The sequence below is a fragment of the Baudoinia panamericana genome (genome assembly GCF_000338955.1).
Source record: "Baudoinia panamericana UAMH 10762 unplaced genomic scaffold BAUCOscaffold_11, whole genome shotgun sequence".
Classification (NCBI taxonomy): Eukaryota; Fungi; Ascomycota; class Dothideomycetes; order Mycosphaerellales; family Teratosphaeriaceae; genus Baudoinia; species Baudoinia panamericana.
Genome location: NW_006911267.1, coordinates 530,467 through 552,318, shown reverse-complemented (window position 1 = coordinate 552,318; position 21,852 = coordinate 530,467). Strand labels below are relative to the sequence as shown.

The following is a 21,852-nucleotide window of genomic DNA, read 5'->3' as shown; positions in this document are numbered from 1 at the left end:
GCTTTCGGGTTGACATCCATCACACTCATCCAGTGCTTGTACTCCAGCATTCGGGCATCAGTCGTCAAAGGAGGAGGCGAGTTGATGCCTTAGGCCCGTCATAACTGCTCCAACTTCACCTGCGACGTCGCAGCAGCCGTGTGTAGTGTAGCCCTCACGCGATCTTTGTTACGCAATCACACGACGACATGGCGGAGGCTTCATCCGAAGCGCCTACAGCTGCAGAAGTCCGCCCTCCAAAGCAAGTCATCTACTGCGGCGTCTGTACGCTGCCACCAGAAGTAGGTACGCACCGCCACCCCACCCCCCCACCATCATCCATCTCCCCTCGCTAACAGATCGCTTCGCAGTACTGTGAATACGGCGGCACGCTCAAGAAATGCGAAGAATGGTTATCCAAAGCCCATCCAGACCTGCATGACCGGTTATACTCCGCCGATGCTACAGCCAATAGCCTAAGCACCCTCTCGGTGGACGCCCAAAAGCGCGCAGAGAAGGATGCACAGAAGAAAGCCGCAAAGGCCGAAGCAGCCGAAGCGCGGGAGAGCGAGAAGCGGGCGGCGAGTAAGATCTACATCAAGCGTGTTGAGCGGAACAAGCGGAAGTTCGTTACCGAAGTCTCAGGGCTGGAGCAGTTCGGGCTAGATTTGAAGAAGATCGCGAAGGAGTTTGGGAAGAAGTTCGCGACAGGGAGTAGTGTGACGAAAAATGCGGGTGGCACTGGGGAAGAGATCACCGTTCAGGGAGACGTGAGCGATGATATCTACGACTGGTTGTTGGAGAATCACGAGGAGATCCCTGAGGACAACATCGAGTTGATCGAGGATAAGAAGAAGAAGGCGGCGGCATGAGAGTGTTGTTTTGTGGTATCATGACTGTCTACGGGATAACTTCTGCGCTCTTCAGGCGAGCTGACTATATACATGGGCGGGTGATACCTCCGATTGATGCCATCAGAGGCTGCTACTGCGCTCACGGCCAGTCAAACACCTCCAGCGGCTTCGTCCACACCTCGGTATCAATATCGCCGTAATAATACCGCCCTTCTCTGGCTTCGTTGCACAGATCACAACCATCGTAACAATCTCCAGCCAAGCTCTCTGTCTTGTCCGCCTTGGCGACTACCGTACGAATAGGCGCAGGCGCCACCTCACGCAGATCGACGAACCATGGGCGCCAATACGTTGGCGTTACCTTCCACCCGCTATCGCTATTTGAGTAGCATAAGCTGTTCCACACAGGTTTCGTGAAGATGGCTAGATTGCCTGCATTCCCCAGGTTAGCAACTCACTCAACGCTACGCAACATGTATGTAGCGGCGACCACGCTTACCTCTTAGGCTGTATAGCTCGTGACCCTGCCTAAGAAGCTTGTTGTTGTCCGTAAAGCGACCTAGGTGGTCGTGCATGTACCTGCAGCAATACATTAGCGGTGACAAGCTTCGCCGGCAGTTGGACTATCACAGACTTCCTAGTAAGTTGGCCGCTCATGGTCTTGTTTAGCGGGCGGGCAGCTTCGGTTATGATTTTGTTGATGAGCCAGGCGGTCTCTGGTTTGACGGGAATGGGTGGGAAGGCATGAACCTTCTCGTGAGTGCCGAGAAGAATATTCTTGGGCAGAGCGATGACGGTATCTTTGAAGACTTTGATACGCTGATGGTGCTGTCAGCTAGACTCGCTTACTTGCGGAAGCTGTATGCTTGAAGACGAGAACCTTACCGGAGAAAACTCGCTAGATTGGAGGTCAATGTCGCCTATCAACGCGCTATTGTCGCCCATTTCAACGGCTTCCCACACCTCCTCCGAGTCGGTAACGGCAACAAAAGCTCCAGACAGCTGCCCAGGTAGTAAATGGCTCTGGATCCATGAGATCCCTTGGACTGCGTGGAGGATGATGTACGGTGCTGTCACTCGGTGGAATGGCGGTGTCTCAGACGCCGAGATATGGAAGAAGTTTGGAAAGACTCTGTTAAAGTACTCGTCGTTGCTGATAAGGTTGAGGGAGCCGTTGAGCTGATCCTCACCGCATCGCAGCTTAACGGCGCGGGAGTTGATTTGGTGGGTTAGGAGGGGCGAATTTGCCATGTTCGTTGCATAGCGGTGCGACGCCTGAGCACAGAAACCTAGGATGGGAAGGAAATGACGATATCGGTTTTAGTCTTGCGTAAGCTGACAATGTGAATAATATGATGTAGGATTGTATGGAGTCGTTGTTGGGGTAGGTGAAAGTCTCGTTGCGTGGCAACGTGAATGACCGAAAGGGCAGGAGCAAGGCTCTTGCAGTTGCCTACTCTGTGAATGCTCGCGGCTAGTGTTTCCAGCACACCATCTCGGCGAAATACCTCTTCTTGTCGTGGTATACTGCTAAATGCCGTCATTTGAACCCAAGCCACGTACGTGCAGTTGGGATTGCAACAGGTTCTGCGCCGCAGAAGCAATGGTTGCTGAAACATGAATGAGTCGAGCATGAGCATCGAGCAAGCCTCGCCGCCACGACAAGAAGCGAAGGGGATACGAAATCACAGGTGAGATGTGTGCTTTATACCAACCTACATTCTATCGTTCGATCAAACAAAAATCGGTCGCTACTCTACTTGTAATCATCGATCTGGCCGAGCCGCCAGAAGGCAAGCTTCAGGAGTTGCTTGGAATCTCTCATACTCGGGATCATACGGCCCTCTGTACTTACTGAAAAGTGGCAATGACGAAGCGCGACGTTTCCATGATACCATGCTTCGGCGAACACCCGGCCGACGCGGACTCGTTTCTCTCCATCGTGACCGGTGCCGCGGCGGCTTGCGGCGCAGTTAATGTGGCAGGATGGAATCTGCTCTTACCTTCCGCCGCTGTCATATGGCTATGGAGAGCTTCAGCCTTGCTCGCAACTGGCGTGCCCCCGCTCCTGGTAGCGATGGAATACTTGGGGATAACCAACCGGGGGGAGGCTTGTTCGCAACTTCGAGTTCAGTCCTGAGGCCGTGCATGTGTATCATCGCTCGACTCATGTTGCTCGGGGAGATGATACGCACACTGTTGTTCCTACCACCTGCAGTGTTTCGGACACCGAGTTGGTTCATTAGCATACCGCACGTCGGATGATAGGGGCCGGAGGTGCGGTCATTTCCATTCACTGGTCAATGAGATAGTCCGTACTACTAATTCTCGAAGGCAAGGTGATGTACATATGGTCAGATCGTGACTTCGTGAGCATCCAAACATGTACCATCATTGCCACGAGCTGGCAATGATGATCAACCATGACCACGTGGCCGGCGCTGCTTCCGTACTATCCTCAAGAATCATGTAGGCAGCCTGCGCGTAGCGACCACAAAGCCGTGAAGTTGAGGAAGTACCACGTTATTGTCGCACCTGGTGATGACGTGTCAGAGATACGCAGAACGGTGGGATGAGAAGTACACGTTAGGTGCAATTGTTCTGCGGTACTCGGGGGTTAAAGGCGGAGCCTCATCGGCCCGGGCACGTGCATATACGGGGATGACGCTTGGTGCAGCAGCCAAGCTGCCAATGTTCGAGACGGAAACAGATTCCTGTAGCAAACGATCAAAGACACATCTCCACGCGTTCTGCACACCGTCGTCTTAACGATCTCACTCTCCAAGTTCTCCCTTCTACAGCATCGAATGGCACTGGTCGCGACTCCGTCACCCTCGTCATCAAATCTCCGAAGGCCGGCCAGCCACACCAGACAGCCAACCCTCGTGTGAAGTCTCACGGCGCGGCAGTTCAACACTTGCATATCTATTCATTCAATCCCCGAAGAGGCAGGCACGCTTCTTCACAATGGTCTTCCTCGACGTTTGTCGCGCTCTCTACGACTACGCCCCGCAATCCGACGAAGAACTCGAGATCAAGGAAGGCGACTTGCTTTTCGTGCTCGAGAAGAGCGCCGATGACGATTGGTGGAAGTGTAAGAAGAAGGCCACAAGTGATGAGGATGACGAGCCGGAGGGACTGGTGCCCAATAACTATGTGGAGAAAGCGCAGCCTGCCTTTCAAGCCAAGGCATTGTATGATTACAGCAAGCAGACGGACGAAGAGCTGAGCTTCCGCGAAGAGGCGAGGCTGCAGGTATACGATGACACCGATCCGGACTGGACGTTGGTAGGGTTGAATGGCGAGTATGGCTTCGCGCCAGCCATCTATATTGAGAAGGCGAGCGGGAATGGTGCGGCGGCGGCGAGTGCTCCATCCGCCCCAGCAGCAGCTCGCGTTCTCTCCCCACCACCAATGCAGCGAGACCTTGCGCCGCCACCTATGCCTTCAAGATCGACGGCTGTAGATGAACCTATACCGGGCGAAGCGGACTATCCCGACCCCGGACTAGGACCGACACCGTCGCCCGAACCGGCTACCAACAACCCAGCGGCGGCTTTGGCAGGCATCATTGCGCAAAGGACTGGCGGTGCCAGCATTGAGCGTGAGGTGGCGTCTCCACCCCTACCCTCAAGGCCACAGTACACCCCCGAAGAAAGCGAAGAAGATGATGCTCCGCCACCTATGCCTCGACGTCCTCAATCACAACACTTATCATCGCCTCCACCAACGCAATACGCTTCCTCACGATCTTTCGAACCAGCTGGTGTCCAACCGTCGCCGCCATATAACCGCCAAGTATCCAGCTCTACATATTCCCCTGCAGGCTTCACTCCTGCGGAAGACGAGTTTGACGACACCAATCTCCGAAGTCCCGGAGGTTTCCGCCTTTACAACATCCACGAGATGGTGTCCCACATGGGTAAGAACAAGAAGATGCCAACCACCCTGGGTCTCAACCTTGCGAAAGGCATCATAATGATCAGTCCTGAGAAGACTCGAGACGGACCGAGCCAGGAGTGGACTGCTGAGAAGCTTACACATTACTCGATCGAGGGCAAACATGTGTTCGTGGAACTAGTGCGGCCTAGCAAGAGCATCGACTTTCACGCAGGTGCGAAAGATACAGCGAAAGAGATCGTGCAGTTGCTTGGTGAGCTCGCAGGTGCGTCGAGAGCTGAAGGATTTAGAGAGATACTGGACGCTGCAACGAAAGGCACCGGGGCAGAAGGATGGAAAAAGGGAAAGATGCTGTACGAATTCATGGCGCAAGGCGAAGACGAAGTCAGCGTGGCGGTAGACGATGAGGTGATTGTGTTGGACGACACGAAGAGTGAGGAGTGGTGGATGGTGCGACGCTTGCGGAACGGAAAGGAAGGCGTGGTACCCGCCAGCTACGTCGAGATCACCGGCACCGTCCCAAGAGGTTCGGAAGCGGTGACGGGCCTGAATGCAGCACGCAGTACAATCGAGCAGAATCGCATGGAGGAAGAGCGGCTCGCAAAGCAGGCAGCCAAGAACGGCACGAGTCGTGACTCCACCGGTGGCATACCCGAGCGAGGCTCCTCTCGCGCTCATCGAAGCTCAGATTCTAACCACGCTACCAAGGACCAATCATCTTCACGAAGCAAACCCAACCCAGCCCGCGTTCGCACCTGGACTGACCGCTCCGGAACCTTCAAAGTTGAAGCCGAGTTCATCGGCCTTCGTGAAGGCAAGATCCACCTGCACAAGATGAACGGCGTCAAGATTGCTGTCGCGGTCGCGAAAATGTCGATCGAAGATATCGAATATACTGAGAAAGCAACTGGCGTTAGTCTAGACGACGATAAGCCACTATCGGAGATCAAGCGCCAGTCCACTATCAAGAAGAAGGATGCTGAATCTGCTGCGCCGCATACTAATGGTTCTGCTGGAGCTAGCGTGCAGAGACCAGCGAGTAGCGGTGATACTGCAGCGGAGAGGAAGAAGAGGGGCGAGGATGAAGATTACTGGTTTGACTTCTTCCTGCAATGTGGCGTCAATTATCAGATCTGTGGGAGGTACGCGAGCGCGTTCAGTCGTGACCAGATGACTCCGGAGATCCTGCCGGAAGTCAACGAGCAACTTCTGCGCACGCTGGGATTGAAAGAAGGCGACATTTTACGCGTTATGAAGTTCCTTGATGCCAAGTACGGTCGGACAAGTACGAAGAGCGGTGGCGCGCCCGCGTCTCCAACTGTGCACCCGGACGATGAAATTCGCCCTGTCAATGGAGCTGCGACTGGCGGCAGCGGTGGTCTGTTCTCGGGCCCCGGAGGCGCGTTGAGGAACAACACGAGGAAAGGTAGACCTGCACCAGCAGTGCAGACGAATGATACGATCGATGAGGCAGCTTTCAAGCAGGGTGAAGCACCGGCGAGAAGAGAAGCTCCTGCTGATGCGAGGGCTACGCCTCTTACTAGTGCACCGGAGCGGCAGGCCGCAGGCGGGTTTGACGATGACGCTTGGGATGTCAAGCCTGCAAGGACGGCACCGGCGCCGGTGCAAGAGACGCCAAAGCCTGCGGAGCCACCACGGCCACAAGCGCAGACCCCGAAGCTGAATGATGATCTGTCGTTGTTGGCAATGCCATTGCAGCCTACAGCTGCCCCAGCACCAGCACCGCAACCAGCACCAGCACAAGCTGAAGTCTCTGTACAACCACAACAGACGGCACAGCAGCAACCACCACTAGCGGACCAAGCGCTGTTCGACAAGATCGCCGCGCTCGCACCGCCGAGGCAACGGCCTCAGCCACCCGCTACCATGCAACAGCCTACGCCTACAGGCCTAGCTCCTCCTCCTAGGGCAGCGAGTGCGCCAGGCTTCAACCCGCAGCAGCAGTTCGGCCCGCCGCCTCTGCAGCCGCAGCTCACAGGCTACCCGCAACAGCAGCAGCTGAGCTACCAGCAGACGGGCTTCCAGCCGCAACCACTCTATCAGCAGCCCACCGGCTTCGCTCAGCAGAGACCGCAAACTAACGGCATTCAAGCCATGCAGCAGAACTTCCCCGCCCTACAGCCGCAACCAACGGGTATGGCGTTCCAGCCGCAAAGTCAGTTCGGACAAGCACAGGCGATGCAACAGTATCCGCAACAGACCGGCTATATGCAAGCACAGCAGCCTGGCTTCGCTCAGCCAAGCTACCAGCAAGCTCTGGTTAACGGGCAGCAGACGGGTAGTCCATTTGCTGATCCACCACGGCAACCTTTCCAGCCTGTACCTTCCGGATTGTCGAACAGCTTCGTGCCGCAGCAGACGGGGTTCCAACCTCAGCAGACCGGCTACCTACCGCAACAGACCGGCTTCCAGCAACAACAACCAGGCTTCCAACCCCAGCAGACCGGCTTTCCACCGCAGCAGACCGGCTTCCCACAGCAGCCCATGGCCTTTCCACAACAGCAGCAGCAGCAACCCTCCTTCAATTTGTCACAACCCACAGGATTCCCGAGCGGGTTCCCACAACAAGCTCCGCCACCGCAACTACCGCCTCAACAAACGGGCGGCGTGTTCGGTCCGAGTCAGCCCGTCACACCACTTGTGCCGCAGAAGACTGGCCCTGCACCACCGGTCAGGTTCGGGACTCCCGTAGCGAATCCGTTGATGCCGCAGCCAACGGGGCGGGCGAATTTGGCTAAAGCTAGTAAGTATCGCAACCTGCCGAGAAGGTGTCCGTGCGTGGTGACGGATGCTGACGTGACTTGTTGTAGCACCGCAGAACCCCTTTGGCTTTTGAGGAGTGCTACGACTTTGATGGTGAAGTATACGTGCTGTGAAATCGCAGCGACAGCGTCAGCTCTGTGTGGTGCGGAGCATCATGCGAGTGGCACGGGCTGTGGAACGTGTACATATTCGCTCGTTAAGACCAGACTTTCCTGCCGAGCCGCTTCTCGCCGTGGTCATCAGAAGTGGTGCATTGCCGCTCGTGACGCGTGTAAGAGTCCCGTGGTAGACAAGATTATGCATGAGGTGAGCTTCTCCAACACGTACGTGTGAGGTACACTTTCGATTGGTATGTGATCGTGAGTCTATATCTATATCTCATAAAGGTACCTTCACCCTGCAGCAAACCTTTTGCCGCACTAACCGCCATGAACCTGCTTTCCCGTCGTCAACCGAACCGTCATTCATTCCTCCCAGAAAGCTCCTATAACCATGCATAGCCTACAACAGAAAGTGAACCTGTTGCGCATCGTACACTCGTCAGGTATTGTACATAACCCTTACAGTGGAGCCCTTCCCCTCAGGACCGCCACATGGTGTAAAAGGTGCAACCAAAAGTGCGCTAATCGTTCTCCGGCCTCCCTTTAAATCATAGTTATAGGTAGCGGTGCGTTACCGGTAATTGAGCCACGTCCCTCCTGAAGTCGACGACCTGCTATAGGGCTGCGGACGGCGGTCAGGGGACAGTACGTTGGGCTGGGTTGTGCCTCTGTACATTGGAGGCGGCGACGTAGGTGGTGACACTGGGTTAGTCTGGCCGTTTGCGCCTGCATGCTCCTTCTCCACGCCGTCCATAGCATCATCGCTAGCCATCATGGCCTTATCTTCAGCGGCCGGCTCCTCCGCGGGCGGAGAGAGGACACTTGCCATTAGTGGGTGACTGCGGAGAGGGTTCGTGCTTTCGCTGTGCTTTTGCGCTAGTGTGTTGAACACTTGGGTTCCACCTGCAGTTCCAGGTGGAATCCAAGGACCTGCCTGGACTGCAGCTGGTGTTGTTACGGATGGCGTATACAGTGCTTGGCTTTGACCTCTGAGCAACGCCTCTGGTCGTGGCGTTGGCATCGCTATGGATCCTGGTCCGGCTGGTCCGCTGCTACTAGCGTCGCGTCTATGTCTTGCAGGTGGAGCTGAGCCGTTAGTGACACCAACTTCACTGCTGTCAGGTGGATCGTCAACGTGAGAGGACGATTTCGTGGGTTCTAGATCACCGTCGCCCCCAAACCAACGAGACATCAAGATAGCTTGGGCAGTTGGCCGCTCTCTGGGATCTGGCACAAGGACTTTCTTCAGGAAGGAAATGTCGTCTTCCTCGAGGCCACGCTTGCGAAGCTCCTCCCATTGATGGCCAATCTCTTTGCGCTCATCCCGGTACGGCAGCGGACAACCTTTGAAGTAGTCGACGTGGCCAACGTCATAATCGTCGGATAGCGCATAGCGCATTGCTTGCTCTCGTTCGGGCATCGTTCCCGTTCCAGTGTAAAGATCATCGTACAAGCCAGGTCGTGTGAAGCGCTTCTGGGCTTCCAGCAAGTGACAGTATACCAAGCCGAAGGCCCAGATATCCGCGGCCTGGGTGATTTCGCCCTTGAAGTAGACCTCCGGTGCTCGGTATGTAACCGGTTGCACCTTACCACGTGAGGGAGACATCACAATGCCAAGATCTCCAAGCTTGGCCAAAAGCTTGCCGCTGTTAGACTCGGATGCACTAAAGCCATTGATCATGACGTTTTGCATCTTCAAGTCGGCAAAGACCAACCCACGCTGATGTATCTCAGCCAGCCCAAGTAAGATGTAGGTCGCGACCAGTTTGACCTCCTCGGTGGTGAAGGATCGCATCTTCCGCGCGTCCCATAACGTCGTCTCCATCATCTCCAGGACCAGGATCGGCGGGCTGGTGCTACCCTGCACGGGCGGAATCCGGTCAACTTGTTTGCGTACATGCTTACATTCCTTGAAAAGCTCATGCATGATCATCTCGTGCTGAAAGCGAGGCCATGATGTGCCAATGTCCGTGGAAGCCGGACCTTTCAGCACAACAATGGTGCTCACGTCATCCTTGTCGACGGCGGTCCATACATTCTCCTGGCCCAGAGCACTTACGGCCAGGTAAGTCTTTCCAGACTCGCCTCTAAGTTCTGCGCCTTCATGCAATGCGTGCATGTTGTTGTTGCGCGAAAGAGGTCGGATCGGAGACGGGTGAGGTTGGTCACAGGCTGAATGTGTCGTCAGACTGGGGCAAGTGGCGTTAAACCAGATGCTGCGCCACACTTTGGTCGCGTTGACGGCACGCTCCCTCAATGTGCGTTCGGGTCGGCCTTTGCTGCTTCTGTAGACTTCGCTTACTACTGCATATGCCGTGAACGTCTTCAGGATGAGCGACCACTTGCTGGACATGCTAAGTCGGAGCAGAGTCTGGCGTCCTGAGCACGCGAGAAGCACATGTATTCATGTTGGCTCAATGAGCGAGAACCCGGGGGTAACTGCAGGCTGTCCAACCCCGCGTGACTAATTCAATGCGGGAGATGGCAGGCTCTTGTGTCAGTGACGAAGGCACATTGCTCCGAACGCCCGTTTGATCTATGCAGACCCAGCCACAGCAGGGTGGCGAGCGTAAGGTGCGGGACCTTCCGGGCCTACGAATCTGATTTGGCAAGCTTGCACAGAGGGTAAGACATCGCATATCCCTGAAGAGCGGCTGTCGCTAGGAACGCAAGTCGTTCAATGGCTGCGTCGGAGAGCACAGGAGAAGCAGCCTCTTCTGCAGGCCCGAAGAGAGCCAGGAGGAATCCGCAGCGTAGGAGGTCCAGCCAAGCTAAAGCCGCTATTGGTTCCCTGGATACATGTGTGGCTGGAAGTAAGCCTACACCGAGGCCGCTTCTGAACAGCAGATCGTTGTCGTTGTCGAAATGTACCCCCATTACGACAGACAGAGGAGAATCATCCGGGAACGCACCGGTAGCCAATGCCTCGACATCCCAACCCGAGCATCGGATTACGAAGGCCGTTAAAGTGCCCGAGCAGACACAAGACAACATGGCGAAGGCCGCTGCTCTCGTGCCTGCTGCCTTAGTCACGGGCGGCCTATTCGGCTGCATAGCTAGTGCAGCAGTGCTTGCGAGCGTTGGGATATGGCATGGCTATGCTGGCACAGAGTCCGCTGTGTTAGCTGCTAAATCTGCGAAGCTTTGTCTAGATAACCTTGCTGAGGAACTCATTGCGAGCCTTGAAGCCGGAACCTACAATACAGATGAAGCAATTGACATGCTACGTCGCACGTGCTTAGCCTATGCCAGCACGATACCACGAGGAACGCAATACGTGGAGCGGGTCTTTCAAGAGCTTGCTCTTGTACGGAGATGCAGAGGTGCCGACGTTAACAGGGCATTGCGGGAGACGCACGATGAGCTTAACCGCGTGGCGAACAAGGGCGCAACGGCAGACGAGGTACGGCTGACTCTGATACGCCAGCTCAACAGACTATCAGCAATAGCCGCCACATCTGTTCGAGACGTCGTTGACCGTAACCCGGAGCTGAAGCCGTACAGAGATGGTGCGATCAAGTCTCTTGACGGGCATCCAGTCCCCAGAACGCCTACGGTTAGCATCAATGTCCAGGTACGCCATACGAAGGCTGCAAAGTGATTGTAGTGGGGGATTGCGCCTCGACCTGAGCGTGGAATCGTACCCATTTAGTACGATGCAATGGCCGTTTTCGAACGACCATTGCAGCGAAGATTCCCCGCATTTTGAAGCGGCGAATGTCGCTCTCCAACTATGCCCTCTATCTACTGCAATGGCGCTCTCATCACGACTCGCCATCATAGCGGGCGGAATAGGTATGGTAGGCTGCTTGATTATGACTGCTGCTCTGTTCACTGAACGTGTACTTAGGCGGCATTGGCAGTGCTACGGGCAAGCTTCTCAGGTCCAATGGCGCCAAGCTTGCGCTACTCTATGCGCCTTTCGAGGCCCATAGAGTGAAACAGACGCTTTCAGATGTCTTCGATCACGACGGCGAGGCCGCTGCTACCGGCAACATTGCCACCTACGAATGTGACATTACCTCGCCCGAGTCTGTGAGCCGGGCATTCGCCGCGATTGCAGAGGACGATGCGGCCTTCCCCAGCATCTTGGTCAACGCAGCAGGCTATGTGAACTTGAGTCCGCTCGAGGATACAACCCCCGAAGATGTGCTGCGGCATTACAACATAAATCTGTTCGGACCAACCATCGTTGGTCAGAGCTTTGCGAGACTGTACATGGCCGCTAAGAAGAGTGCTACGGCTTCTCCAGCACTCGGCGGACGCATCGTCAATATAGCCAGTCAAGCTGCACATGTCGCTCTCCACCACCATGGGGCTTATTGCGCGAGCAAGGCTGGTCTGATTGGGTTGACAAAGTGTATGGCGAGCGAATGGGGACCGATTGGGATAACTGCAAACTCCATAAGTCCGGGACCTGTTTGGGTGAGTAGCTCTTTCTCAAGTTCCGGTGTTCTATTGTCAGCAGCTGATGAGACCATGGCAGACGGAGCTGGGTAAGAAAGCTTGGGCGGACGCAAAGATGAGGGAAGAGTATCAAGCTGCTATTCCTACAGGGAGGTTCGCCGAACCGTCTGAAGTCGCACGCATAATCTACTTCCTGTGCCAGGATGAAGCGCTCAACATTAATGGAGTCGACGTAAAGTTAGACGGAGGGTATACGGTTCGATAGAGTCGGTCATGTTTCCATGCAGCGCGAGTGCACTTGCAAGGATGCGGCTTACTGCAGACAGAAGACTGCTCACTTTGTTTACCTACTTTCTTTGACCATACGCGTGCAATTGAACGCAGCACAGGTCAATCTAGCAGCCTCATCGGCGTAGACTAGGTGACTGCCCTCCGCGATCCGGAGATGTTGTCGTCCCCGGATGTTTTCGCTAGGTTTGGGCGGCCTGTCGCTCACTCATATGGTTGTATGCCATATATGGAGTTGGGAAGAGAATGCTTTTCGGATCGGAAATAGAATGGCGTGCCGATGTGACAAGAGCACATGTAAGCTTTTGACTGACATCATTGCAGGCAGCTACCAGCCAGCGTACTCACCCTTGCAACAGCGAGACATGTTTACGACGGTCTTCGAACATCATATTAATTTCGATGACTACAATGACCCCAAGCAAGGAGTCAGGCGTTCTGACCGACCTCTTTCGACGGATTAGTGCTCACTCTCCAACAACTGAGAACATTTATCTAGAAAGAGTTTTGTACGATCAAGTGGAGTCGGTAGCCACAGAGGTTCCAGATACCTCATATGAGGATATCACGCTTCCTGGCGAGCATCATCGCCCCGCCAAATGGATCATGCCATTGTCTGCCTCTTCGAAGCACGCCATTCTCTTCATGCACGGCGGAGGCTATACCTTTGGATCCCTCACAAGTCATCGCAAGCTCGCCGCTCACCTGGCTAAAGCATGCAACACCTGGGCGCTCATGGTCGACTACCGACTCGCACCGGAGTCGCCCTTTCCGGCAGCTATTGATGATTGCGTCAATGCTTACAGATGGCTGCTGGATCAAGGCTTCGAGGGTAAGCATATCGTCACAGCAGGTGATTCCTGTGGCGGCGGCTTGGCGACTAGTGTGCCGTTGAAGATCGCACGGGATGGACTTCCAGCGCCAGGGGCTGCTGTATCGCTGTCGCCGTGGTACGATACCGTCGGTCAAACCAGCGAGAGCCTCAAGACCAATGCCGACAATGATGTGTTGAACACCGTTGAGAATATGGCTAAGCTCCGTGAGCGGTACACAAAGAATGGCGCCGATCCCAATGACCCCTTAATCAGCGCGCTATATGCGGCCGACAATGAGCTAAGCGGATTGCCACCGCACTGGATAAGTGCAGCAGGATATGACATGTTACGCTCGGATTCGACGCGTATGGCGAACAAGTTGAAGCAAGCTGGCGTCGAGGTTATTCTCAAAGTCCATGATGCTCAACAACACGTCTTCGAGTTCATGGCAGGTCGCGCCCCGGAAGCGGATCAGTCGATTGATGAAATCGGTAAGTGGGTCCGAGGAAAGATTGGCAGCTGAGGCGGTATCGGTGTACTATATTGCAATGTCCATCAGTTGAGCCGCGGTAAAGGACACTGAGTGACCGATAAGCATTCGTTGCTAAGGCGGTTTACCCGGCACGTATTGCCGAGCAGTTCACGGCTACGAAGGTAGCGCAAGTGCACGCAACCCATCCGCCGCCGCAATCTTCGTTCCTAGCAGCCAACCCACTCCAATCGCGATATCTGCCACCGCCTCTATGCTGACCGCCAAGCCTGGGAAGAACGCAAAATGCGCGTGCGGGCAACCAGGATAAAAGCTGAGCATCGTGTCGACGCCAGCCCGCTTCAACATATCCTCGTAGATCAAGCCATCGTCTCTGAGCGGGTCTAGTCCGCAGACCTGAAAGTATGCAGGTGGCAGGCTTGACAGCGGGACACGGTCTTGAAACAGAATAGGGCAGCGCATAGGCGACCGCAGGTCCCAAATTCCTTTCTGTTGCATAGCCTCCAAGCCTTCCGTCGTAATGATCGGCGCACGTCGATTGTGCTCTCGAGAGATAAAGTGCGCCTGGAACTCCTCCGGTACATGCTCCTGCTCCATGATCGGTGCGGCGCTGATCCACATCCCTGTTATCTTTGGCCCGAGCCGTTCAGTTTGCGCTAGGTTCGCCACTACGAGCGCACTACAGCCACCAGCCTACAATTGAAAGGGGGGAGACCTTTAGCGTTGTGTTAGATAGCGAGGATGGAATACGCACCGAGATCCCACCAACGACAAACCCTTTGCTGGGATCGGCGTGCAGTTCCCGGGCATGCATGGCAATCCACTTGGTGCTGTCCCAGCAGTCTTCTTGGGCGGTGGGAAACGGACTCTCCGGTGCGAGCCGGTAGTCGACGGTTGTCACAACGGCACCAAACAGCCTCACGAATGCCCTCGCAGTCGGTGTCAGTTGGTGGCGAGAGCCAGACACCCAACCGCCGCCGAAATACAGCACGACCAGCGGACTGCCTGCTGCTGGTATGAAAGCAGGTCTGTGAATCTTGATCGTGCTAAGATAGCCGTCACGCATGCGTATCTGACGCTCCTCTTCGATGAGCGTAGGTTCCGCATCTCCGGCCAGCTTCAGGCCTTCGGCTTCGACGTGGGCAATGAGCGCTCGTTGTGCTGGGATGTCTCCAAACGGTGGGAGATTTAGTGGATTCTTGTCGAGGTACTGTAAAGCACTATTGTATGAGCGAGCTTTGACAGTGTTGTTGGTGGTAGCAGACGAAAGCTTACCTCTTTGATCTCCGGGTGCATCCTGGATGTCTTCAGCAAGTCCTCAGTTGACAGCAACATCTTGTTCTGCTTTCCTCACGACTGGAAAGCAACGGCGTGTAAGTCGTTGCAAGAGAAGGCCGTGGTGAAAGCAGGTTAGAGAGAGCTTTATGCAAAGGTGAGATGGTAGACTTGTAAGGTAGAAATGCGGCAGTGATGAGGAATTTGTCCGAGCGATGGAGGGTCGCCGGTAGCTTTATATCATTCGGTTCGCAATCGAACGAGCATCAAAGTAAATAACCAGGCATTCCGCCTCGTGTCGGACAGGCTCAGGGTGTCGGGAGCCAGTCCGCAAAGGCCGCGAATGATTATGTCGTGGCGACAGACAGTTGAGTGCAACACACTCCATTGGTCGAATGCCTCACTTGCGTCCGCAAACGTGGTGGGTGCAGTTGGGTACTTGGTAAATGGCTTAACGAACCCTGCCGCGCTGTCATTGGCTGAATTACCCAGCTTCGCCCGTAAGCCATCCTGAGCCACCGTGAGCGATATTCTTCTGCTTCCTTTCCCACAATACATGTAACGTGCCGTGAGTCACATTGTATGTCGGGTCCGCTTGATCTGCATGTATCATCACTCAGGCATTCTTTTGGACGATTAGGCAACCCGGCTCCGCTCTTCTGCGCATCTCATTTGCACGACCACCTTCTCTTCGGCGTCACACCACTGCAGACCCAGCCTTCTCACTTTACTCTTGCTGGCCACATACAGCATCAGATATATATGCTTGATCACCTCACCCCAGCAGAAGATCTTCAGATTGCCAAGAGTCCCAACCGTCTCCACAGCAGCTTCTCCCTCATCCTCTCGACCCAGCTCGCGAACGCACCAAATTCCCCATCCAGCATTGCCCGATGCAATCATCTTCTGCAGGAACTGCCATGTAGTGACTTGCAATTCGAGCGGGAGAGCGTCGGTGCGAAAGAGCCAGTAACCTCGCTCTAGCAGATCGACATTGCGTGTGACACGGACTGGTTGAAAGTGGTCAGAGATCTGGGAGTTCTCCACCAGCCATTGCAGGCTTCTAGTCACGTGCGTAGTGAAACCTGAGCAGGAGACAGGTGGTGATGGTGGAAAGATCGAGAATGGTAGGTCTTGCATTGTCACTCGTAGCTCATCGACATTGTCCGAGTGCTTGCAGCCGGATGGCTTAACAGTGGTATTGGATCGCTGGCTGATAGACTGCTTGATGACAGCCGGAGCTACTGCGGTCTTCAGGCTATGATCCGGACTGATTAAGATTGGTCTCTGCCGCGTCTGGCCGGTGCTTGTCTGATCCTCTCTGGTAGCTGGGATCGTTTTGAAAGCAGTAACGTCCTGTATGCGCAGTTTGACCGGAACTTCCTTCTTGGCCGGGCTTTGACGGAGCCCGATGGGCTCACTGTTCGATCTCCGAACGCTGGGTGCCTCAGTAGAGTCCTGGCTTGTGATCTTCGGACCTGGGTCGCTGTCGGAACGTTGGGACAGCCGCTTCCGGCCTCGCGAGCTTTCAGACGTAATGTCACTCAACGAGTACGTGGTTGGCAGCTCGGACGTCGTTTGCGCGTCGCTTTCTGCGGCCTGAGATATGTGGAGGTGGTTTTGAGTGCCACTGTGGTCCCCAACAAAAGCCAAGCCAACCTGACTGCCCTCGGCAAGCGGCACATAAGGAACATATTGTCGCTGCTGAGGCGTGCGCTCACGGTAATCTGGGAGCTTTGAGCCACCTGGACCGTCCGAAACTTCACGCCCAGGTTGCTTTACGGCACCTATGTGGTTGAAGGGACTGGCAAGAGTGTGTTTGAACGGTGACTTGTCCTTCCTGAGTTCAGGCGACACGAGATTCGGCGTCTTGAGGTATGACGACTGGCTGACAGACGGCTGTGGCGGAGTACGAGATCCCGGGTCAGGAAATGCGGCGTTGGATTGCGGTGGGCGAAAGGAAGTGGCGGCGTCAGATGCCGCACGTTTCAAAGGCATCCGAAATGGCTTGAATACAGGTGTTGGTAGAGCTTCACGACTCGTTTGTCGGCGCGGACGCTTTGTAGGCCGAAGCGCGTCCAATGTAACCCGCGGTACGACAGACGCTTGATCGTGTACGGATACAATCCAATCGCTACGCTCCGGGCTCGCTATATCAAGGTCATCAGGCCACGGCGAGTCAGGCTCCAGCTCACTGCCGCGATGTCTCGGCGGCGTCTTGGCCGGGTCGGTCAGAGAAGAGGTGATCAGCTGACTCTCTAGCGCTTGGTACGCTAGTTGGGTATCGTCTACGTATGTCGTGTCCTCATGTGGCAGCACGGTAGCATCACCATCCAGCACTCTGCTTGCAGCGTGGGTTGGCGCTCCTCCATCGGCATGATCTACCCTGCGTCCCCTGAACTCGGAGTAAGTAGAAGCCATTGCGCGGTACCTATCATCGTCTCGTCGGCTTGATGTTGCGCCTGCATGGACCCGTAGCTCGGTTCTCTGGACCATGCCTCCAGGTGTCGATATGCGGCCATGATCAAGAGAAGGTGGTTGAGACACAAGACTATTCCGGAGGTGTATCCAGATGGAGCTGTCGATGACGATCAAGCTGTTCTTACTCGCGTTATTATGTTGGGTCAAGCCTGCAGTAAGGATAGATGGTTGTGAAAGTGAAGGCTTGAAGGTCGCGACTGCGCCGGCCAATCTTCGGCATTGCGCACCATCTGCCCCGCCAAGATTTCGCACACTCTCTCCATCCATCCAGCGTTATCCGCAGAACCACGACCGTCACACTACGGGACTCGAGACTACCAGACAAGGATCATCATGGCTCCCGGACTCGACCTCTCGCAAATTATCAACTCGCTGCCAAGTACCGACACTTGGGGACCACCCACCACCACAGAGACAACGCTCGATGGCGTTCCATACGCACCCTTTTCCAAGGGCGACAAGCTCGGCCGGATGGCGGACTGGACGTCGGAGGGCAAAGATCGCGAGGGACGAGGTGGCCGGCAGCAGTACAATCAAAGGTACCGTGACCAAGTCTATGGTGCTGGTGGGCCGGGCGGGCTGCAGACGGTGTTCAACCTGGAGCAGCAGAGCGAAGAAGGCAGCTTCTCGATAGTGGATCGCTCAGCTACCAACACTCGCGGACGAGGCTTTGGTGGCAGGGGCAATGCCATATTCGGCCGTGGCAGAGGGCAGCGCGGTGGCCGAGACCAACGTGGCGGCAGAGGCACGTTCCAGCGAGTAGGCGGACGAGGCGGACAGCAGCAGTTCGATCAGCGCGGGGGACGCGGTGGCAGAGGTGGCCGTCGGTTCGGCTGGAAGGATTACGACAAGCCACAACGCAATCGTGAAGCCTCCATCCAGCCCAAGGATACGTGGCGCATGCTCGAGGAGATCGACTTCAACCGCCTGTCCAAGCTGAACCTCGACACGGGCGAAGGCGAAGACCTGGACGACTACGGATTCCTCTACTACTATGACCGCAGCTATGATAAGCAGCCAGGCGCGCCCACTTCTGTGCGTAAACTGCAGGTCCTGGACCGTGCCGCCTACAACGTCAGCACCTCCGCCGATCCCATCATCCAAGAAATGGCTGAGAAGGATGAAGCCACCATCTTCGCAACCGACAATATTCTCTCCATGCTCATGTGTGCGCCCCGCAGCGTTTACAGCTGGGATCTTGTCATTGTCAAGCAGAACAACAAGATCTTCATTGATAAGCGCGATGGTAGCGCCCTAGACATGGTGACTGTCAACGAGAATGCCGCCGACGCGCCCTTGGAACTCTCCGAAGGCAACAAAGACACTCTCAACAATCCTATCGCGCTCAAGGAAGAAGCCACGCACATCAACAACGTCTTCCCGTGTCAAGTCGTCCAGGAGTCAGAAACGGGCAAGCACGAAATGAACAACCCGCACCCATTCTACAACGCCGCCGAAGAGACCGACCCTCCGGCCTCGAAAGCCTACAAGTACCGCCGCTTCGACTTAAGTCTTGAAGCAGATGCGGAGCCTTTGCATCTCATAGTCCGGACTGAGCTGGATGCAGTAGTCAAGAACACCATCTCGGGCGAGGACCAGTTCCTGACCATCCATGCTCTCAACGAGTTCGACCCTCGTGCCCAGGGAGCCTCAGGAGCGCTGGACTGGCGCAGCAAGCTCGCCTCCGCCCGTGGTGCAGTCGTTGCAACGGAGATGAAGAACAACTCCTGCAAGCTGGCTCGCTGGACGACACAAGCCATCCTCGCGAAGGCCGACTTGATGAAGCTTGGCTTCGTGTCCCGCGCAAATTATAAGAGTACGTCTGAGCACGTTATCTTGGGTGTGCTGGGCTACAAGCCGCGGGAGTTCGCGGGCCAGATGAACCTCAATCTGAACAATGGGTGGGCTATAGTGCGCACGTTTGTTGATATGGTTATGAGGGAAGAGAGTAGTGATGCGAAGTATGTCATGGTTAAGGATCCGAATAAGCCTACTATCCGGCTGTATCAGGTTCCGAGGGATACGTTTGAGGAGGAAGAGGATGGAATGGATGGTGGTATTGGCGGTGGTGCTGGGATGGAAGCGGTGGATGAGGATGGAGAGTAGACGCGCAATTCTAGCAGTATGCGCAGTCCAAAGAGTATAGGTCCGACTTGCTTTCCATTGCAAGTTCGAAGGAGTTTCGCTCGCCACGAACGCGTTGATTTCAACAAGAAGATTCATAAACGTTGGCTTGATAGCAGCGTATGTACAACTTCAAATCCTGAACGCGTCTCATACCAAAGGTCTCAAGTTTGCAAAACCACATCTTACTTCTGCCTTTTGCGCATTCCAACAAGCAATCCCAAAGGCTTACGCAGGAAGCCTTCTCTGGTCTCCAAGTGCTTCTGATACAGCTCGAACTCATAGCGCCGGAAGACCGTAGCTACAATAAGCGAAAGCTCCATCTCCGCCACATTCCGGCCAACACACGAGCGAGGACCGTAGGAAAAGGGGATAAATGCTCCCTTTTGCCTGTAAGCGACGAAGTCAGCCACCTGCAGCCGCAGCTCATACCAATCTATGACACTCACCTCTCCGTGACCTTCTCCCACCGCTCCGGACGGAACTCCTCCGCATCCGGACCCCAGATCTCCGTACTGTGGTGCATGACATACGCCGGCACGCTGAGGACAAGACCTTGTGGGAAGAATCTGCCGCAGACCTCGGCTCCACCAACTGGCACCTGGCGTGGCAGACCCTGGCTTGAGGTGCTGTGGATTCGCAGAGTCTCCTGAATGACCTGGTCGAGGTACGGAAGGTCCTTGACTTGCTCATAGCTTGGAACATCATTGCTGGGCAAAGCTTCGTCGAGCTCCGCTTGCAGCTTCCTCACCACCTCCGGATGCATCAAGCAGTGGTAGAGGAGGGCGCAGGAAGTGTTCGAGGTCGTATCCGAGCCGGCAATGAGTTGCGTCAGCGCCTCCGCCGTTAGCTCGGCACGCCCGAGAGGGTTGCCATTCTCGTCCTTGCCCTCCATTAAACGCGCCAAAAGATCCACTCGAGTGATCTCGCCCCGCTCGGCAGCCGCCAAACGCTCGTTGACCCGCGCGGTAGCGATACCCGCCAGATTCTGGATAGCCTCCATTCCTTTGTAGAAGAACGGATCAGGGAGGTACTTGGCATATGGCTTAATCCAAGGAATGATTCCAACAGCATTCGAGACCTCACCTCTCCGATTGAGAACTTCGATCGCGGGCGCAGTGGTCATGGGTGCGTCAGGCGTCAACCGCACCTCTGCGACATCAGCACCCTTCTCCAGCATCCCAAAAGGAGCGCCAAAGGCCAGATCGCCAATTATGTCGAACGCGACGTAGTTGAACCAGTGTAGCGCATCGAACTTATAGAAGCCTCCTTGAGCAAGTTTGCTCTTGATATCCCATTGGTTGGCCAGCTCCTCCAGGTTGTGGTGGATGTACTGCTCGAATTGCCCGATCGACCTTACGCTGAAGGTGTGCGAAACAGTCTTCCGTTTGCGCGTGTGCTCTGCGCGGTCGCGCGTGTTGAAGAGTCCGCGGTGGATGGAAACAAATGCATCGTAGTAGTCGCTGTTAAAGAGTCAGCGATCGATGTCGAGTATAGCCTTGGCAAATCGCGTGGTTGCGTACGATTTGAGAAAGCCGGTGCCATGTCCATAGACAATCGGGATTGCGTCTGGGTCTGCAATGGAGACATGGTTCGGTTGCAGCCTTACAAACTTGCCAAGTCTCTGGTGAAGGTTGAAGACTGTGAGGTATCGTCGACAACGGCGGCACTCATACAAGTACCAGAAATCAGTAAACTTCGCTAAGAGTGGACCTGGAATGTCTGCAATCTTCCAATTTCGGACGAAAGGTAGGATGAATAACAAGGGCGGTATTGCGAGGAGGATCCATGGTGTGAAGAGAAAGGAGAGAAACATCTTGAAGAGCGTAGTATGCTGGAAGAACAGTAGCGAACCTACTCTTAACCATCATCGAGGGGAAACCGTCGTACTTATAAGACAAGCTTGCTGTGGTAGAGTTCCGTGACGGACCGTAGCACGCACCATGTGAAAGCAGACATCACGCTACTAATCAGTAAGCGCAGGCCAGACCCGATAGACCGTGACATCTTGTCATGGCCAAGGAGAGCAGGTCCGGTCAGTTGCGAACACCGTGAGACCTGAGAATGTGGCGCCCACAGCGTTGTACCCCGCAGAGACCCGACAAGGTTAAAGCAATACTGCATGATCGAAAATGGGGCACCCCCAGCGGAGTCCACGTGGGATTGGTCATGTGACGTCGAGATTTTCAGCCTTGCAGCGCTTGTACCTCGGAGAAGACCTGGAGTTTTCGGCAAACTCTCGCAGATATTGCTGGCAGTCACCGACGGCAGCGCATTTAAGTTGCTGCTCGTCCACAATCTTATGCGGGCGTTGAACTCGACGCTTTTAGCGACGAGTCTGCCCAGGACTGCAG

At 55.2% G+C, this 21,852-nt stretch overlaps 12 protein-coding genes across 12 annotated transcripts; 7 read left to right on the top strand and 5 right to left on the bottom strand.

The window, feature by feature from the left end:
• Positions 1 to 19: 19 nt before the first annotated feature.
• BAUCODRAFT_239124 (uncharacterized protein) lies at positions 20 to 1,052 on the top strand. The gene is made up of 2 exons (XM_007681372.1): positions 20 to 281; positions 351 to 1,052. The coding sequence occupies exons 1-2, from the start codon at positions 189 to 191 to the stop codon at positions 849 to 851; spliced, it is 594 nt and encodes a 197-aa protein (XP_007679562.1). The 5' UTR covers positions 20 to 188; the 3' UTR covers positions 852 to 1,052.
• A 525-nt stretch (positions 1,053 to 1,577) lies between these two features.
• On the bottom strand, positions 1,578 to 2,249 carry BAUCODRAFT_239059 (uncharacterized protein). Its single transcript, XM_007681371.1, has one exon. The coding sequence runs from the start codon at positions 2,082 to 2,084 to the stop codon at positions 1,665 to 1,667; it is 420 nt and encodes a 139-aa protein (XP_007679561.1). The 5' UTR covers positions 2,085 to 2,249; the 3' UTR covers positions 1,578 to 1,664.
• Positions 2,250 to 2,524: 275 nt separating this feature from the next.
• BAUCODRAFT_37078 (uncharacterized protein) lies at positions 2,525 to 3,386 on the top strand. Its single transcript, XM_007681046.1, has one exon. It carries the CDS (start codon positions 2,701 to 2,703, stop codon positions 2,971 to 2,973), a length of 273 nt encoding a protein of 90 aa, XP_007679236.1. The 5' UTR covers positions 2,525 to 2,700; the 3' UTR covers positions 2,974 to 3,386.
• A 414-nt stretch (positions 3,387 to 3,800) lies between these two features.
• Positions 3,801 to 7,590, top strand: BAUCODRAFT_150723 (uncharacterized protein; the record flags this gene model as incomplete). Its single annotated transcript, XM_007681370.1, has 2 exons — positions 3,801 to 7,497; positions 7,565 to 7,590. The coding sequence occupies 2 exons, from the start codon at positions 3,801 to 3,803 to the stop codon at positions 7,588 to 7,590; spliced, it is 3,723 nt and encodes a 1,240-aa protein (XP_007679560.1).
• A 234-nt stretch (positions 7,591 to 7,824) lies between these two features.
• Positions 7,825 to 10,241, bottom strand: BAUCODRAFT_37076 (uncharacterized protein). Its single transcript, XM_007681045.1, has one exon. The coding sequence runs from the start codon at positions 9,969 to 9,971 to the stop codon at positions 8,190 to 8,192; it is 1,782 nt and encodes a 593-aa protein (XP_007679235.1). The 5' UTR covers positions 9,972 to 10,241; the 3' UTR covers positions 7,825 to 8,189.
• Positions 10,242 to 10,610: 369 nt separating this feature from the next.
• On the top strand, positions 10,611 to 11,219 carry BAUCODRAFT_150721 (uncharacterized protein; the record flags this gene model as incomplete). Its single annotated transcript, XM_007681369.1, has 1 exon — positions 10,611 to 11,219. One exon carries the CDS (start codon positions 10,611 to 10,613, stop codon positions 11,217 to 11,219), a length of 609 nt encoding a protein of 202 aa, XP_007679559.1.
• Positions 11,220 to 11,370: 151 nt separating this feature from the next.
• Positions 11,371 to 12,290, top strand: BAUCODRAFT_75729 (uncharacterized protein; the record flags this gene model as incomplete). The annotated part of the gene is made up of 3 exons (XM_007681169.1): positions 11,371 to 11,413; positions 11,469 to 12,043; positions 12,105 to 12,290. The coding sequence occupies 3 exons, from the start codon at positions 11,371 to 11,373 to the stop codon at positions 12,288 to 12,290; spliced, it is 804 nt and encodes a 267-aa protein (XP_007679359.1).
• A 182-nt stretch (positions 12,291 to 12,472) lies between these two features.
• Positions 12,473 to 13,713, top strand: BAUCODRAFT_239045 (uncharacterized protein). The gene is made up of 2 exons (XM_007681368.1): positions 12,473 to 12,610; positions 12,673 to 13,713. Exon 2 carries the CDS (start codon positions 12,716 to 12,718, stop codon positions 13,649 to 13,651), a length of 936 nt encoding a protein of 311 aa, XP_007679558.1. The 5' UTR covers positions 12,473 to 12,610; positions 12,673 to 12,715; the 3' UTR covers positions 13,652 to 13,713.
• Positions 13,714 to 13,774: 61 nt separating this feature from the next.
• BAUCODRAFT_125251 (uncharacterized protein) lies at positions 13,775 to 14,953 on the bottom strand (the record flags this gene model as incomplete). The annotated part of the gene is made up of 3 exons (XM_007681367.1): positions 13,775 to 14,311; positions 14,373 to 14,735; positions 14,894 to 14,953. The coding sequence occupies 3 exons, from the start codon at positions 14,951 to 14,953 to the stop codon at positions 13,775 to 13,777; spliced, it is 960 nt and encodes a 319-aa protein (XP_007679557.1).
• A 576-nt stretch (positions 14,954 to 15,529) lies between these two features.
• On the bottom strand, positions 15,530 to 17,389 carry BAUCODRAFT_125250 (uncharacterized protein; the record flags this gene model as incomplete). Its single annotated transcript, XM_007681366.1, has 1 exon — positions 15,530 to 17,389. The coding sequence occupies one exon, from the start codon at positions 17,387 to 17,389 to the stop codon at positions 15,530 to 15,532; it is 1,860 nt and encodes a 619-aa protein (XP_007679556.1).
• A 289-nt stretch (positions 17,390 to 17,678) lies between these two features.
• On the top strand, positions 17,679 to 19,429 carry BAUCODRAFT_95031 (uncharacterized protein; the record flags this gene model as incomplete). Its single annotated transcript, XM_007681365.1, has 1 exon — positions 17,679 to 19,429. A coding segment is annotated over exon 1 (1,722 nt), but the record flags the coding sequence as incomplete, so codon positions are not given.
• BAUCODRAFT_238892 (uncharacterized protein) lies at positions 19,409 to 21,334 on the bottom strand. The gene is made up of 3 exons (XM_007681364.1): positions 21,022 to 21,334; positions 19,948 to 20,961; positions 19,409 to 19,888 (listed from the first exon to the last, which is right to left on the bottom strand). Exons 1-3 carry the CDS (start codon positions 21,312 to 21,314, stop codon positions 19,684 to 19,686), a joined length of 1,512 nt encoding a protein of 503 aa, XP_007679554.1. The 5' UTR covers positions 21,315 to 21,334; the 3' UTR covers positions 19,409 to 19,683.
• Positions 21,335 to 21,852: the final 518 nt, after the last annotated feature.